This window comes from Convolutriloba macropyga, unplaced genomic scaffold (genome assembly GCF_964194025.1).
Source record: "Convolutriloba macropyga unplaced genomic scaffold, txConMacr16.3 SCAFFOLD_706, whole genome shotgun sequence".
Lineage (NCBI taxonomy): Eukaryota > Metazoa > Xenacoelomorpha > Acoela > Convolutidae > Convolutriloba > Convolutriloba macropyga.
The window spans coordinates 6,009-24,601 of record NW_027452982.1 but is presented as its reverse complement, the minus strand read 5'-3'; the positions used below and the strand labels follow the sequence as shown (position 1 = coordinate 24,601).

Here is an 18,593-nt window from a genome sequence, read left to right as displayed (position 1 = left end):
TAAGGCTTACATGGTTAAGAGATTATGACGTAATAAAGTTTCTCGCTGGATAGATTCTCGCTTTATTTAAATAGCTCTTTAAATAGACTGCTCATTTAGTTTACTCGGTAACATTTTTCTCCGGACGAGATACATCAAACAGCTCTTAAAAGTGATAAAACGTGTTATCAAGATTTGCCAAGAATTTATCAAGTGCTGTCAAGAAATTTACTTGGTTTATCTTGATAAAATCTCACCAAGTTCTTATCATGATTTATTTACCGTGAAAAGTTGGTAATTCAAGTTCTTAGAAATATGTTCCAAGTTTTGCAGAAGATGTCAAGATCACGCATGGGTTATTAAGGTGTGTCAAGGTTTGTTTCACCGAGGACATTCAATTTACTAGTTTTGCTACTTGGAATTGGTTCTATGTTGATATGACTGTTATCTTTTAACCTTGGTTCGCAACATTAAACAAAAACTTTAAACTTTTAAAAACTTTACCCCTCGCCTATCTCTAATAATTTTTCTTTGCTTCTTTATGATTCATTCCTCGGACTGAATCTAATCTTTTTTAGGGTTTTTTGTTTTCTTTTTCTGAGTGTGAGCTTAAAACGTATACGTTACCTCAACCCCGCTATGCATCTATGGTAGGTTTGTACAATTTTCCCGCACAATTTGCCTGAGAGGTCTTAAGGAAAACTCAATGCGACAAAAAAAAACTTTCTGTGTCCTGATTTTGGCAACTTTAGCCTTGATCATCTTAATTGATTTGCTGTCAAAGTTTAGAGGTCACCTCCAGTTGGTAGTAATTAACTCCAGTTTTTAATTCTGGGTCGGGGGCTGCAATTTGTCTTAGTCTGTCAGTTATATGAGGACAGACTTTTCTTGCACTGCTTTCATTTTTCACCTCTCTTATTTTCAACGAGGTTTATGCAAATATCCTTGAAATTAATGAATAAGTAATATAATCAAAAACCTATCCATCAATGATATAAAGCAAGCTTCCATTAAAAATTTGCAAAACAGCAACCCTCCACAATTTAAGGCCCGTCCATAAAATGTTTGCCCAAATTTATGCCCTGATTTTTTCCTTTGTAATTTTTGACGCATATTGAAATGGCCTGATTCTGGTAGGAAAAGCTTCCTTGTTTTCGAGTATTTTCCGATTGATCGCGCATACGATAACATGACATATCTCTGACTATCTGTGACGTCATACTTCAATTTTTCCCCCGTTAAGCGACGTTTTCTGATAATTTTACCACTGTATCCCATTAATTTAGGACAAAAGTTCTTTCAATGGAAATGCTGTACCTTACATGTGGGAACTTGTTATAACTTTACTAGCTTGTAAATGTCTGTTTCCATGGAGTATTTTGATTAATTTTTACGACCCTATGAGAAAAATTTCCCACGGCGCCATTGCGCCATAAAACGAACGTCAAAAAGGTTTACAATGCTGGCCTTTTGTGTTTGTCCACTAAACGTGTGAACAAACACAAGATTTCAACAAAAAAGAACAATTGATGGAGCAATTTTGATTGTCTTTCTTACGGAGATGCTATTCTTAAAATTCTTCATTCAATGCGTTGCCATTTCCTCTCTCTAGGTTTCCAATTTTGTTACCTCTTTACTTGAAAAGACATGCGAAATACTGATTATTATTTATAACTTAATAAGCCCTTTATTAACTTGCTTCTAGTATTGGACTAGAATTATATAATTTAATTACCGGCGCTGCTTTTTTTGTCATCCTAGCCTATTACAAGTGAGTTTTATGACCTTTTTGATCGATTCCAGCATCCATACAAGATAATGTAAGTACCTATTTACCTTTTTTTCTTGTGATCCATTTTTGAGATTTAGGTAACAAGCTATGAATGTCATTTTTGATTCGCATCAAGTTCACCTTTTGTCACCATAGCAGATTTTCACCCTGTATTCGTCTAATATTTTTCAGTTGATTTGAATAATTTGTAAAAAATTAAGCTGGCTGATTGAGCTTAGATTTGCTAAAAGTCCCTTTACCAAGTCATTTCAATAGTCAACGCATGAAATTTGATCCCGAGGCGGTTTCTAAAAAAAAACAAACTCAGACGTGGAAATTATGTTTAACCAATATTAGGAAGTTATAAATGACTTCCTAAATTTTAAATGCTAATAAGTCTTTCACACCTTTTAAAGAAGCTTAAAGGATCGTATTGAACAAACTTCAGAAATTTCAAAGCACATTTTGACTTAAAAAGTAAAGAGTTAGTCTAAATCTAAATGGAATATGACAAATTTTCTTTTCGAATAGTATTTTTTAGCGTTTGCTATAAGGAATATATTTGGTTAAAACTTGGAAACAATTTTGGGCCCTTTCCTTCTTATTTTATTTTTTACACTCCATTTGCATATTAAAATGCAATACATGTAAAACACCCAAAAAGTGGGGCAAAAATAAAACCAGCCTTCTTAAGGAAATATAAATATATATTACCCGGATTTATATCCTAAGTTTTAACCTGGACTATAACTGTTCAACCATATCACTCAAGCGGGTGTGGGTGGTACGTATTATCACTAGAGGCTCTTGACTTGTTCAACTGCCTTGGGTTTAATCAGTTTTTTATTCACGCGTTGGTGCTGAATAGCAAAATCGGAAATTAAATTATCCCACCAAAATCGGCTGGATATATTTTTGATCAAAAGTTGATGTTTCTTTTCCTTGAAATTTGTATATCCTCTCACAATGGGTGGTTTTTTTCTGCAGTTTTTTTTTGCTCTTTCTCATATAAGCACAGGGTCTTATTTACAGGAACAATATTTACCCTTAGTTCAGATTATCAACAAGTTTTACAGCAAAATGGCGTAAACAATATTTTCTATTTGTGTGGTTTTCTTTTACGAATACTATATACCTATGTTTATTTATGAATCCTTTTGTTTTATCTGCTCATATTGTGATATTGTTTAGTATTAACAAACTATACAGTAACTAATTCTCGGTTCGTTGACATTAGTTTTATTCCACCATGTATTTTTTTCGCTCCAATTCAATTTTGACCGATTGAGATGCTACATTCAGGCTCTCAGCAAAGTGAACAACTAAATTGTATTCCGGGGAGAAAAACCAGGCCTCAAAGTTTTGCAAAGAATTCATTACGGCAAAAAATTTTGTCAGTCCTCCAATTCAAAATTACTTGGGATGGAAGAAAAACATTTGCATTCATTTTTGAATAATATACATAGTTTTTGAATAATGTAACACAATTTTATCGTATTTTCTGTTTTACACAACCTCTTAACCAAGTTCATCAACTTTAAATTTAGCATTGAACGCTTAATTGACATAAAAATGGGCTGATTCAAACTGTCTTTCTGTCAGAAACATCATATCAACTATCATATCATAAAAAGGTATTAATTTTTAACTGATTACCTTTGATTTTGGATAACTTTTCCAAACATATTGACTATAGGTAAAAAAAATTAACTTTTGAATTGACTATATAATAATTTACAATTGACTATATAAAAAATTAACTTGTCATTATTAAAAGTAGAGAGAAATTTATACTAATCTTGAAATGTTCCCAAGAAGAAAGCAAGTTCCCAGTTTTACCAATATAGAGATAATACTGCTTGAAGTAATTTGAATTAACAAGCATTCAACTGCAGGCCTAACTTCAAATTTTGACCCACGAAATAAACATCTAAGAGCCATTATACTGAACCTTGTTCACTGGGTGGTTGGACAATAGTTGGTTCCTATTTAATTTTAGTACTCATATGGAGGAACTGTGGACAATTAAATAAGAATTAATGACTTCACTTATTTATAGTGCAACCTAATTATTCAAGTACAGCTTCATATATTCGAAAAAGGTCAGTTGATTGATTAATTGAAAAACACAACAGTCAGCCATTCATTAACTAGTTCAAGTTAGGGAGAGAAATCAGGAGTACAGCAGAGACAACTGTGGCCATCACCAAGACGATTGATTCGCATAGTATTAACCGGCTGCACTCCTCACAGAAGACGATTAATTGAAGCCTTTTTGAAATTGAAGTTACCTACTCGTAGAAGACTTGGCCAGCCAGGTTAAAACATGTAGGACGGGTGAAACAAGTGGACTTACCAAGATCTGCAATAACTCTAATTACCTGATGTACAATGGCTTGGCGTTTTTTCCAAGTGCAGTAAGTTTTGTCAAGACGTTCAATGGACTGAACACCAACGAGCTTTTCACGCCATCTGAAATCTTGTTTTAAGTATACTGGAGGACCAAGTAGCTAATTAGTTCAATTTAGAACCTGGCATAGTTCTAATCTTCGGGTCACCATTTATTTTGTTTTTGTTTATTTTGATTAATAATAACATCATCGAGAACGATAGAATATCAATCCAAGTGGAGAGGCATTAAAACGTATTCTCAATGTTCGAAGGAGATTTGTGGAATTGTGACTAGGATAGTATTCTTAAATAAAATTCGTTCTATTGATAGAGCTCTTTATATCAGCAGTACTGATTGTGGACTTTTGGTTTTGGACAATTTTTTCAAAAACAATGACGGCGCGTCATTGATGATCACTGGTGATCAGAGGTAAGACTCAATCGTTTTTTGCGTACAATTTCTTTTCAATTTTTAACAATTGATAAATATTACTCAAGTGTTTCAAATTGCTGTGGAACATACAGTTGTTTCTGTTGTATAGAATGAAAGTCACCACAGAACACATTTTTTACTTTTCACGCTAAAAGACTTTAGAGATGAAGCATTGTTGATCAATTTGACATTGCTGATAAAATTTTGGAATGTTTACTATCTTGCACTGACGAAGGAACACCTAACAAGGAATCCTCCAGGCTGTCAATAAATGTCTTTCAGGATGGCCACGACAGCGCGTGAATATAATCATTTTCAGAAACTATCCACAGCTTGAAGTTACTGTCGTCTTTTTTTTCTGTGAAGAGATTTAACATCTTATTTCATCATAAACAAGATTATCAACTGATCTGTATCAAAAGAGAGAAATGAGTAAAAGTACCTAAAAGCAAAGATGGCGGTCAAAGCTGCCAGTATTTTTACACGCATTGACCGAAATCTTGTATACAAGTAAAAAAAAAACTAGATAGAAGCCAAAGCTGTTATTATTTTATATTATATGCAATCAGCATATTCACCAATTTCTGGCATACTTCTGAGTTTTGAGTTTAAATTTGTTGAGAGTGGCGTCTGTTGTGTCTTTCAGAAAATTAATATTTGCGAAAAAACAGTATACTCCGAAATCGGAGCACAATTCTAGAGAGCAAATTATTAAGCATAGCCTGAAAATAGCGATATGATGACGTAGCGTCCTGTCCAATGTCAGCCATAAAAAGGAACAAACATCACGAGCCTTGGTTCATGTTATAGCCTTTTCCCATTATGGTACTGAAGATTTGAGGTGAGGGGGAGGGGGAGGGGAGAGGGGCAGATATGTGGATAGAAATACATGGCGCCTCTTTTTCAGACACTTTCTTTTCTCTATATTGCTTTCCACTTGCCAAACATTTTTCTCCAGACAATTAGAATGAAAAATCAGACTCCAAAATGAAGAACAAAGCAATCTTTTTATAGCTAAGTACAAGTTATTCATTCATTTCCAGCATTTTACTCCATTTTACCTTAATATCAATGGCCAGTTTGCTGCATCTTGTAGAATGAAGTAGTTTTGTTCTGTTTCCAGTTAAATTTAGCCTTGATATCTCTGCTGTTACCTCAACCTCAACGAAGTTTTCAGGCAATTTACTTTTGATTTATCAGAAAAATTGTTATCTTAAATATAGGATAGTTGTATATATACCACTATATCTGAAAATTGAATTGAATTGAATTAACTCTCGCAAAGTTTGAGCACTCTATCGCAACCCTGGATGCACGTATATACCTTGATTGTACTTTACCAGCGCCGAAGATAATTGTATTTAATAACACTTCACCAGCGGCAATCCAATCGTATGTTGTAGGTTCCTTGGCAGTGGTTAAACAGATCTATTTTGCCCTGAACCTCCCAATACCTACCACATCCAGAAGGAAGACCGACAAAAACGAAGCAAGAAATTTTTGGTACGTTCGAGTTCAAAACGTAGGAAATTGTCTGAGCTTTCGGTTTCTTAGTTTTGGTATGTTCGGTTTGAAGCGTAAGAAAATTGCGGTTTTCTCCGTAAAAGTTTCTCCGCAAGTTTTTTGCTTCTAATGTAGTCAAATGTTATGATCATTTTCTAAGCGCACAAGTTTCAGAAGTACCTCGTGGAGAGAGTTTCTTCGTCAAAAAAGTAAAAATTGGTTAACTTTCTTTTATCTCAATTATATAAACAGATTGACAAATATGATATTTTTTCTTTGTTTATCATGTTGAAAAGTTAACGGACTTGTTGATATTCACTTCATTAATATTCACTGAGTCTTCACATGATCATGAGATAAGAAATATACAAGTCATTTTCTCATGATTTCCTGTGGATTGAAACCGACCATATAAACGATTTTTACGCTTACAAGAGAATATACGAAATCGTAGAAACAGAACAAACCAACGATTCCTTATGTTTAAAAACCGAAGACACCGACCATTTCAAATGTTTATAAACCAAACATAATGACAATACCAAGGAAAACGTGAGGCATTTTGTTGCTTTTGTCTAATTAAACACAAAAGTTCCGATAATTTTCTTTCGTTTTCAGGCAACGACTTTTTTAAATAGCGCTCGTGCTTTTATGACCCCTACTTGCAAATTATGTGTTCTCATATAGCATATTCATCTGCAAGAAAGAACATATTCCTGTTGGAGGGGTAAAATATATTACCACTACGTGGGAGGCAAAAATAACAAAAAAAAAAACATTTAAGGCGGCTAACTAACACAACTAATAAGCATTATAAAAAGGAACATCCTCAATCTATTGTGTTTCCATTTTTGATCCCCGGTCACAAAATATGTATCATTATATAACATAAGAACATGTAAAAAAAATAGCAAATACAACAGTTGGCGTGGCAAGGTATTTTGACCGCTAAAGGGGAGCGGTGTGCTAAAAAAACCGAAAATTTGTATAAAATTAATAGATTGTCCCTGTACAAGTTTCAGTTTTCTGTATCCTCTTTCTTCCTTTTTTCGCATATTTCAGTCAACCTGGTGCACAATTTTTTAGGTGTAAAACTCCAATTTTGTAAAAAGGCAGTATTATCATATTAAAAAGATCATGGAAAGGATGGCAAAATATGAAAATTCTGGTTTACCTTCACAAAAAGAGGAAGTTTTGGAAAGAGTTTTGAAAGTTGGATGGCAGTTTCCAAACAAACTATTCAATTTGACAGATTTTAAAAAGTTGGTTTTTAAAGGCCATACAATAGAATGAAGTATTTCAAAATACTCATTTCTCAACTGTCCCCTAAAATATTTTCTCCCTTTTTCAATCTCACGAAAAATCAACACACATACAACAAACAATGCAATTGTTTTTTTTTCGATCTAATTACTTACAAAGCCATTTTTTTCAAATAAAAAGAAGTTGCTATATATATATATATATATACATACACACACACACACACACACACATATATATATATATATATATATATATATATATATATATATATATATATATATATACATATATACATATATATGCTATTGGCAATGCAAAAGAAATAATAAACCGTTTCTTCATCGGCTCTTCTATTGAAATGCAAATTGTTTTACTTTTCTCAAAGTTGCATGAGCAGCTGTAAATTATTAAAACTTGAACCGAACCAATTCTTTGAAACATTGAAACCCTTATGTTTTCCAATTGACAAGTTTTCCAGATTTTAGTTCTCCAATATTTACGTTCTCTGGAAATTTTTTGTGAAAAATTGTGCGAAAACTGTGTTGAAATTAGTACACGAAAGGATCAAGTAAATAATAAATAATAAATTCAATATCGACATGACAAAACGATTTCATTCAAATTTTTAAATGTTCTGCTACTTACAGTTCATGGCACCAGGGAAATATGAGAAAATCTACAGTAGCGAAAACTTGATTCGTGTTGGACATCACGTTGGCCTTTGTGGCATACTGACAGCTTCTTCAGAAATTATGTGCAACCGTATCGGATACCTTGTTTTGGTCATGCATAAAATATCTTTATGACTTACGTGTAATTCCACTTTATTTCAGGATATAATTATATGACAAACCAAACTTGAGAAGTTTTTTTTCAAAAAAAAAACCACTGCAGTTCATTAGAAAACTAAATCTTAGCCCCTGTTTTATCTTTTCGTGTCAGTGTTTTGTTTTGGTAATTAACGTATGAATTTTTTAATTTTTGGTCTGGTCTTTTTTGAAAACCTAAAATAAACGACTAATTCCACCATTTCTAAATAGATCAGTCCGATGTTTATTACATTCAGACCAAAGTCGCCAATGAAACCAAGAATATTTTCGTCTCGGACCTGGTACGTTACGCAAACATCCTTACAATTTTTATATCGCGCTGTTTTTCGACATTTATAAATAGCAAAGCAATTTCATGCCGGGTGCTGGTATGTTAAAATATTATTTTTCCGCTTCAAAACTGTGCCGACATCCTCCAACGAAATCCAGCCCCCTAAATTTTGCGTCAGTATAAAAACAGAATTTTTCATAATTGATTCAATTTAGAGATGGGCGGTAAAAACATTCCAAGTGTTATACTTTGCTATTTCATTTGAGCAATTTGAGCTCAGACAATTTATTATTTTCTTTCATAAAACGTTGGAACAAGCGTGCGTAAATACGTTGTATTGATAAAACTTGGTTCACTATTTTACAAAATTTTAACAGTTTATTACACTGATTTTTCCGACTCATTAGCCACCAAAACCAGGAAAAACTAGATCGTATTTCAGATGTGCTTTTAATTATATACCTTTTTGGTGATATTATATGCTAGAGATCAGATGAAAATATTTTGACCCATTTGCCCAATGTTTTTTTTCTTTTCTTAAAACGTAAGTAACATTGTTCAAGATCGCGCTGTTGAACATTTATGAATAACAATGGACTGGAATTTTAATATGAAAGTAAACTTGTACTTCAATTTTTAATAAATAATTGATTAATCTGCTTTCTAAAGGAGTCCTTCTAGCTTTGAAGGCTATTCATAATTTTTGTCCCCGAATTTTGGTCATACAATAACATACCGTCATAACATTTCCCAGCTCTTGTATTTTTAATTAGAATGCTTTTTAGCTAATTGAATATATCCGTTGTACGTCATCGTGAACAAAACAGAAGTCACGCAACTGAGAAATTTACGACTGATTCTACAAATTATAACTTCAATTGGTAGAAATGTAAGCGTCACTTTTATGCGATTACAAATTTATTGCGAAATGGAAAAACGGAAGGATTCGGAAAATATTTATTCCAAGGTAAACAAAAGTGACGGTAAAACATGCTCAGATCCAGCTGCTGAAATGTCAACTCAAAGTCAAGATTCAACTTCAATTTCAAAAGTACCAACTGAAACCAAACCAAAAACACGTGAAAAAGAATTGGAAAAACGTGAATTAAGCCTGTCTGCGAAGCCGCTTAAGACACAAATATCACTACCAAAATCAAATTCGGCGCATTTAATCAATTCTTATACAAAATTACAAGATATCGCCGCTGAGACTAACAGAACAGCCAGAACTTATAAAAGTAAGCCCCCGTGCTTGGTCTATCAGAAAACATTGCAGCCCACTGTTCTTCAATCTTTACTCGACACCAACCAAAATTACCCAGAAAGTGGGAATTCAAATTCTACTTCTATCAAACAGAATAATTCTTCTGCTCAAAATACAGAACCATTATCCAATTTAGATTTGCAAGATTGTTTTTCTGCAACAAATGACGTCACTTTCAAAGTTGAAACAGAAGATTTCACAAATGAAATTAGCCCTAAAATGGTTTCGAAAACTGAAGATACGCAAATAAATTTGGGCGAATTAATTGCAGTGGAAAATACTGAAGAAATTGCCCCCGTGCAACAAGATAGCTTGAAACCACCTGCAGTTCAACCCGGGTCGGGTTTAAAATCGGGTATAAAAATTGAGGGCAAATCCGGGGAGCGTGGAAACCGTCCACTTTCGGTGCAAATTTCAACTCCGGAAGGTTCGCCCAGAAACAACGTCAATTGCCTGCAGCGAAGCAAATCACAGTACAAATCAAAACCAGGGAAAACTTCAAACATTTCAAATAATAGATCCAAAAGTTTATACAAAAAGCAGTATACACTCAACACCACCAATTCACCCGCCAACCAAGAACGCCAGAATTCCAATTCGAAACCAGAAATCTCGGCACTAAAGACAAAACAAAATTTCGAAAGCCTGCAGAGCGAATTTATTGATCAAGGTGGTCAGAATTTGAACCTGGAAACGAATTCGAAACGACCTTTAAATAGAAGTTATACAGTATCGACTACAAATCCATTAATACAGCTATATCCGCCTGCCGACTCCTTGAATTCGGGTCTTAACTTAACTTCAAGTTACGGCGCAAACAACTTCTATTATTTGAGACGAAATAACAGTCCGAATTTAAGTTTGAGAGCCAGGTCTAAATCGGTACGGCAAAAACAAAGAAATAATAACCATTCTAGTTATTACAGATCTCGTTCTAATAACGTATCAGCTTATTGTTCTCCCTACGCAGGTGGGGGAGGTTTTAAATCCCTTGATTTTGGCCAGCAAAATGTTTTGAAAAATTATCCCTCATCTTCAAACAGACGAGCAGTCACAACAAACAATAACACAAACAACAGATTACAAAATATATCAAGCACTGTTTCACCACCTCGACAAACAAACAACAACAATCAACAACCACACAAAAACTCGCTTCCTTGTGGGGAAAAATCCAGCCCAAATTTAACTTTCAGCCAATTCCCTGAACAGTTTGGGATCCCGACTTTCAACTTGAAGTTCCAGGGTAGTTTTGGGCAACATTTGGACTGTAATTTTCCAGGCACCCCAGTACCCAGTGCAGTTTCGTCTTCCCAGAATTCGTTGATTTCTTTGACACCTCGTGGAAGTTTGAGGAAGCACAACACTTCATCTAGGATTATGTCTCATCACTCTGCTGAAGAGGTAAGAAGTCAAGATAAAGATTTAACTGCGTTCAATTTATACAAAGGGTACCCTATAAATTAAATTCCTACAAAGTTATATTTCTACCAAATCAGATTTTTAGCTTTCTTTAAAACTAGATTTCTAAACAATGAAAGTTCTACATCATCAAATTTCTACAAAATTAGATATTCATACTCTATATTAGCATTTATAATCAGACAATCATATCAGACAGGGGAGGATCTATATGCTATAACTTTCGCCTGTCGGTTGATCATACGAATTGTTATCTGATCACGGATAATTGTCATAATTTTAACGAAAATATTTGTTTCAGAATTATCTCTGGATTTTATAGAAAAAAAGTCAAACTGGCAAATTTTCATTTTTTGCACTCTTCTCTGAAAATGAAATTCAAGGCTTTCCTTCTGGACGTGTGCGATATTTGAAATCTCTGCCCTTTTAGTTTTTCAATTAAGATCTTAATAGGTCAGAGAACAGATTCGATATTTTTGTTATATAACCCAAAACAGTAAGATAAAGGTGCAGTTGAAAACAATTTCTAGTTCATGAAAGAATTTTCTGAAGGTTCTTGTCAAACCCCATAGTGACGAAATCTGGTTTGGGTTGTTTTACGATCAACAAAAAATTATGCCGAGTGCAACTATTATGTGATAACCGTGGTCTTCATTTTTTGTTGACTGACGATTCTTTTTCGTTTTACATTTGTTCACACAGGACAGCTGAGGGAATAAAATCTTCTGAATGACTTCCTCTCGTGACTAAAGTTACGCGCTTTGTAGCTGTAAATAGGTCAAAACAGTCTACCGATAAGGCTTCAATTATATCTTTTTTCATATATAAAGCAACGTGTTCTGAAAGCAACGTAAGTAAACAACGTACATAGCATTAGCACGATCAATGTAACTAGTGAAAACTTAGACGGCAAGGTTTTTTCGATGCTCTTTTACTGGTTTTTTGTCTGATGTTATTGACGTCAAAATCAGTTCGTGTTCAATCGGCAATTGTCTAGAAAACCTAAAAATATTAAGCCGAAAACCAGCTTAATCGATACATATCATGGTTCTATTTACTTAGAATTAGGTTAAATGAACTTTTTCGGAACATTCTACGTATATTAGAACGTATTTAATTCTTATTTTAAAGTTTAGAAATACTCGAATCTGATTGGCTAAAATTCGTTGTTTTATTTACTTCGTAACATCCTCCGGCCCGGAAGAAGATGTTGGGAAAACTGGTACAAGTTTTACAAGCGGGTGGACAAGTGAACCAGTCGACGTACGTAAAACGGCGGAGCGCGCGACGCTATCGGAGCCGTAACGGAGTTCCACAATCCGAGCGGTTGGGTAGTAACCCCTAGGGTTGGTTTCTTCAACTATCCAAACCAAGTCACCGGTCTTAAGGTGTTGCTCGGCAGGCGTCTGCCACTTAGAGCGTCGGTTCAGTGTCGGTACGTACTCTCTGATCCAACGGGACCAGATCGCATTAGCGTACGACTGCGCACGGGCGTAGCGTTTACGATGGTCAAGCTCATTATTGCCGACAACAGACGGAATACCGGTAGAGTATTCTCCTAAAAGAAAGTGGTTGGGCGTTAAAGCGTTCAAATCGCACGGATCGGCGCTTACGGGTGTTAAAGGACGCGAATTGAGAGCATTCTCCACGAGACAAAAGGTAGTATGCAGTACCTCATCCGTGAGGCGACGCGTGCCAAGAATAGTATACAACACGCGCTTGAAGCTGCGTACCAACCTCTCCCAGATACCACCTTGATGTGGTGCGCTGGGTGGATTGAACCTCCACTTAATACCTTTGTGAGCGAGCTCAGCTGCAATGTTGACAACGTTCCACTTTTCAATACTTTCTCGGAGTTCTTTCTCCGCTCCAATAAAGTTAGTGCCATTGTCCGACCAAATCATGGCAGGTGTACCTCTACGTGACACAAACCGCTCAACTCCCATAACACAAGAACTGGTGTCCATGGATGTAACTATCTCGACATGGACAGCGCGAGTAGTGAGACAGGTGAAGAGGAAGCCCCACCTTTTCTCAGTAGTACGGCGGACAGTAACATAGAATGGCCCAAAGTAGTCAACGCCAGTGTTCGTGAAGGGAGGAGACTGGTAAGCAAGTCTCTCCTTAGGTAAGTCAGACATGATTGGTTGCATAGTTACAGCTTGGAATTCTCGGCATCTTAGGCAGTGTGCTTTGATGGAACGCAAGGATGATCTTAGTTTCAGAACTGTGTAGTGTTCCTGCACAATTGATCTTAGGTATTCAACGCCCTGATGGTAATGCTTTACGTGCGTGTGTTCAAGGAACAGTTTTACAAATGGATGACGTGCATCTAAGATGATTGGGTGCTTTACGTTGCACCCAACTTCAATTAACCGCTTGATGCGGCCCGAGGAACGGATTAGCCCATTTGGACTAATAAACGGTGAATGTGGAGCAATTCGGCTACTCCGTTTAACGAATTTATTGTCAATGAGATCTTTTCTTTCGGCTTCAAAAGACTCTCCTTGCACCAAATACTGTAGATGACGCTCGGCTTCGTCAAGCTCAGTAGGGTCGGTAATGCTACCATCGGGGTTACGGTAGCCGGCATGTTTCGGCAAAAGCCGGAGAACGTACGCGGCAATGCGCAAGTACTTTTGATAAGAACTAAACTTATCAAATGGGAATAACGACGGAACGGGAGTTGTCTGTTTTTTAACAGATGTAGCGAGAGAGACAGTGTCTTCTATGATGACTGCTTGGTTGACGCCAAGTTTGATGTTATTAATGACGTCTTTGTTCGGCACGAAAGGGAACCTTGTGTTAATTAAGAAATGTGGACCATTGACCCAACTGCTTAGTTGCAAAACCTCAGCGGACATTCCACGCGTGCCAGCGTCAGCTGGATTATCCTTAGTTGCGACGTGGTTCCATTGGTCAACGCTGGTATACTCCAAAATTTCACAAACGCGGTTTGCAACAAAGATTGGTTGCTTTTCATTAGAGTTTATCCACTGAAGAACGGTCGTGCTGTCTGTCCACATGAATACTTGGTTAACAGTTACAGTAAGTGCCTGAATAATTTCGTTCTTCAGCCGAGCGGCAAGTAGAGCTGCTTGCAATTCCAGTTTTGGGACAGTCATTACCTTCATTGGCGCCACGCGCGCTTTCCCCAAAACAAACGCAAGCTCTGTTTTTATCTTGCCCGTAGGAGTTGTTACTCGGGCTCGGAGAAATGCAACGGCACTAAAAATATCCTGAGAACTGTCACCGAACATATGCAACTCTATATTATCAAAGGGTCCACTAAAGTAACTTCGAGGAATTTTGATGTTTTCAAGCTTTGGTAAGTCCGCACTCCAGACCAAAAATCTTTGAACCATGTCCTGTGGGAGCTCGTCATCCCATTGCTGTCCTGTGACACGCCAGATGTCTTTTAAGAGCAATCGCGCACCGACGGTAAACGGTGCGACAAGACCAATGGGGTCAAAGACTTTCGAGACAAGACTTAGGACCAAGCCTTGCGTGAGGGACTTGGTTATAGCGCAGCTTGTACCCCGACTCACAACTAAAGTGTCATTAGTGTGATCCCACTTTAGCCCTACCACATGCGATGAATCCTCCTGACATGAAACAATAACCTTGGGCTCAGTAGATTGAGAGGAACCATCAATTCGGTCAGCCAGATTTGGTACATTGCTTACGAACTTTGTAAGCTTGAACCCACCGAGATGGAGAAGATGTACCAATTCCTTTGATCTATTGATGGCTTTCTTTGGAGACTCCACTGAGTCAAGATAGTCGTCCATGTAGAAGTTTTCAAGGACGGCTTTTGCAGCTTCGGGGTAAAACTTGGCATTGTCTCTCGCAGTGCGTTGTAATGCATAGTTGGCGCATGTGGGCGAGTCTTTAGCCCCGAATATATGGCGCGTATATTGATACACTACAACGTTAGTTGTGGGGTCCTCCCGCCACAGAAAGCGGAGTGATGGTTGATCTGATGGTAATACACCAACCTGTAGAAACATTCCCTCGATGTCGGCAGAGACGGCGTATGGATGTTGTCGGAAGCGAAGAAGTACGTAAATAAGGTTTTGGAGCAGATCAGGGCCAGTGAGCAAAGATTTATTCAGTGAGGCGCCATGAAATTTTGCTGCTCATTGAGCACCCTACGCACCTTACCCGTTTGTTCGGGTTTAAAACCGGATGGTGGGGTAGGTACCACTATTTATCGGACCGCTTCTCAACCTTGTGAGCGTCCGGAACCTCAATTACATACCCCTTGTTTAGGTCTTCCTTGATGGTACTAGTATACTTCTCTCTAAGGTCTTCTTCCTTAGCCAATCGTTTTTCGAGAGATTTTAGTTGCACAAGGGATGAGAAGTAATTATTTGGGAGCTTGGTGTTATCTGCTGCCCACAGCATTCCGACATCGTATCTCAGGCCATTGTGTATGGTGATACTCTCAAGGATTTCGTGAGCCCTTGCGTCTGCTGCAGATCTTGAGTCGACCTGCTTGTTTGCCCCGAATGATTCAATGTCGTACCATGACTTTACTTGACTTGCTAACTCATTGTCTTGTTCGATATTCACTTTAAAGCACGTTGAGGTTAAACACGAACTTGATGGTAACGGACCGCTTAAGACCCAACCTATGGGCAAGCGTACGGCAACGGGTGAACGCTTCTCATCGGCACAGAAGTATTCTAACGGGCGGATGGCATGATAGACATCTTGTCCGAGTATCATCTCAATGTCTTTATAGGAATATGTCACGGGATCAAGGACCGCTAAGTGTGGGTAATTCTCTTGCAGGGCCTGTACATTAATTATATCAGAGCCGACGTTCAGATTCTCTTTAACGAAAGGATTGATGGTAAATGGTTCGAAATCTTGTTGTTCTCTTGGTTTCACAGTAACTTCAACGATCCTAGTGTCAACTACTTCTTCGGTATTAATACCCTTGACAGTTAGCTTTAGTGCTTTACCGTGCAAACCGAGTCTATCTGCGGGACTACCGGCCACCCAAGAGTTACTGCAGGCGGTATCACACAATACTAAAGCCTTGGTATCTAAACCGGAGGAACTGAACAACTGCAATTCAGTCACCTGAAGGAGCCCCTTAACATCAGTAACAGATGAAATTGTTGTGGTCTTATTAGGGTTGAGTTGACTAGAAGTTGCTTTACTTTGACCTGTGTTTCAGAAGGTTGAATGGTATTGGAACTTGTCGACTGTTTTGTTGGGAAAACCCTATCTGCTCCATGCAATAGTGTGTTATGCGAACTATTGCACCCTTCTGCTCGGCACTTTCTTGGTTGAGGGCACTGGCGGAATGTGTGCTTGTCCCGTAAGCACGAAAAGCAAAGTTTGTTATCCGCCACCAACTTAGCTCTCTGGGTTGGAGTCTTTTCCTTGAAAACTCGACACTCCCATAGCCGGTGGTTACCTTTGCATACAATGCATCGAAAGTAAGTATTTGTGGAAGCAGATGGCATTTGCTTCTTTGTTTCCCTTTGTTGCGAATTTGATGCAAACACTTTTGAGGCTGTTTTGGTCTTGGTTACTGAAGTGATGTTCTCTTCAGGTTTGGCCTTGGTTGCGCTTTGTTTCATAAGATCATGGGCCTCAGGCTTTTCTTTAAGCCAATCGTTAAAATCAAGGAGGGTAGGCTTAACCCAGTGCTTCTTAACCGTAAAGAGTGACCATGACTCTTTCATGTTTGGTGGTAACTTCTGTACCGCTTGGTTAAGTAGGGAAGCGCTCTTCAAATCAGCATCATATGATAACGACTTGAAAACCCCAACGAGACTGGATATTGCGGCAGAATAGTTTATGATGTTATCACTATTGTGCATTTTAAGAGGTGGAAAACTGCTTAGTTTATCCAAGTGTGCACTTACGACTGCCTGTGGCTGGCCAAATTTACGTTCCAAAGTCCTTAGTGCATCCTTGTACATTAAACCACAGTAAGCAAACTCGGCAATTGCAATCTTTGCTTTACCGGTGACGAGTGTTTTAAGGTACGTCAATTTAACGTCATCAGTGAGCGGCTGCGAGTCGATCGCGCTTTTGAATTGACCATACCACTCATGCCACTTTAATGGGTCGCCATTAAACTCTGCAAGTTTCCACTCGGTCAAAGGGTCGTTTCTCTTGCTTGTTATTGCATCAGCTAATTCCCTAATCAATGACGCATTGTCCGGTATCGGAGGGGCAGGTGCAGACACCTGCGGACCGCTCCAACTCAACGGAGTGGGCCCAAAATAGGGGTATGTTGGCTGAAAAACCGGAGTGGCTAGACCAGGTACAACATTAGTAGTCGCGATCAGGTTTTCCTGCTGCGCGCCTAGCGGTGATTGCATATCAATCAAAGGGGGCGAATTGTGATAAATTCGTGGTGGGACAAAAGTGCTTGATGGTGCGATATGGGCGTGTACATTTGGAGGCAGACTATTCACGGTGGTTGTGTCTTGGTTGAATAATGACGGTCTGTGCTGTGGAAACCGCCAGTGACTCATATTTGGCACAAAACTTTGGCCAAGAGGGATATTGGGCATATTTGGGACAGGCGGAGCAACGGAACGTACAACTTTGTGTTCTCGGTTATTATTATTCTGAAATGTTTTGACGAGAGGCTGATTATCCAAAGTGGCTTGTGGGATGGGAGCAGTGAGGTTAGGTGCAAAGACTGGGTTCGGAATCGGAAGGACATTAGGATGAGCGGGTTCGGAGTTGTGCTGTTGAATGTTTGGACTTGGTGGGGCGCTTGGGTGCAGGGGAACGTTGATTGCGGGGGCTGGATGATTTGTTGTCGGAAAAGGAGGAAGAGTGGCGTTTGGTGCTCGGGGGACAAAATTAATTTGTTGTCGGGGGCATATACGCTGGGCCGATTTATTCTCGGGCAGACTTGATGTTTCAGGTCCCCTGGATTGCGAAATTTGAAGTTGTGCGTTGGGAAAAACCTCGGTTGTAATATTCTGATTTTCTTGTGGTGCGAACGTCTGTTGTGGAATGGGCTGTTGAATAGGCGGTGAAGAAGCCCCTGGGGCGTGTACAGAAGGCGGCTGACTATCCGCGGTTCCTTGGTTAGTTATGCTTGGGGGCGCCGTGCCTTGCTGGCCTGTTTGATTCATTTGCGCCCTTAGGTGCGCCTGGTACAACGCCTGTGTGTTAGCGGCAGCCAAAAAATTTTCAGGTGGAGTATAATAGGGGTCGAGTTGCTGCAAGGTCTCATTGCTTAAAATGTAATTGCCTCGACAATTTTTTGGAATAGAATGCCTTGAAATTTCAGTGTTCTGATCTTCCACTGTTTTGCCGTTGTTGTGGCTAAGACATTCTGGAGGGTCAATCATAACCTGTGGTTCAATAGTTTTCTCCTCATTGTGAAAACTTAAAGCAAGTGAGGTGTTGATCCAATCTTGGACAGCCTTTTCACTTCTCATTGAGCTCCTAGCACTTGCAGTTGTTTCAGATTGGCT

At 38.1% G+C, this 18,593-nt stretch overlaps 1 protein-coding gene across 4 annotated transcripts; it reads left to right on the top strand.

Moving 5' to 3' along the window:
- Positions 1-530: 530 nt before the first annotated feature.
- LOC142357957 (uncharacterized) lies at positions 531-11,321 on the top strand. 4 transcript variants are annotated; one of them, XM_075409440.1, is made up of 4 exons: positions 531-558; positions 1,486-1,799; positions 5,978-6,077; positions 9,230-11,321. In XM_075409440.1, exon 4 carries the CDS (start codon positions 9,349-9,351, stop codon positions 11,173-11,175), a length of 1,827 nt encoding a protein of 608 aa, XP_075265555.1. In that variant the 5' UTR covers positions 531-558; positions 1,486-1,799; positions 5,978-6,077; positions 9,230-9,348; the 3' UTR covers positions 11,176-11,321. The 4 variants fall into 4 exon arrangements, with proteins under 4 accessions (XP_075265555.1, XP_075265558.1, XP_075265556.1 ...); XM_075409443.1 differs by lacking the exon at positions 5,978-6,077; XM_075409441.1 differs by lacking the exons at positions 531-558; positions 1,486-1,799 and adding an exon at positions 3,338-3,384.
- Positions 11,322-18,593: the final 7,272 nt, after the last annotated feature.

Bases quoted from the DNA above. Each gene is read 5' to 3' on its own strand.
- LOC142357957 (XM_075409443.1), top strand. From the start codon at position 9,349: ATGCGATTACAAATTTATTGCGAAATGGAAAAACGGAAGGATTCGGAA.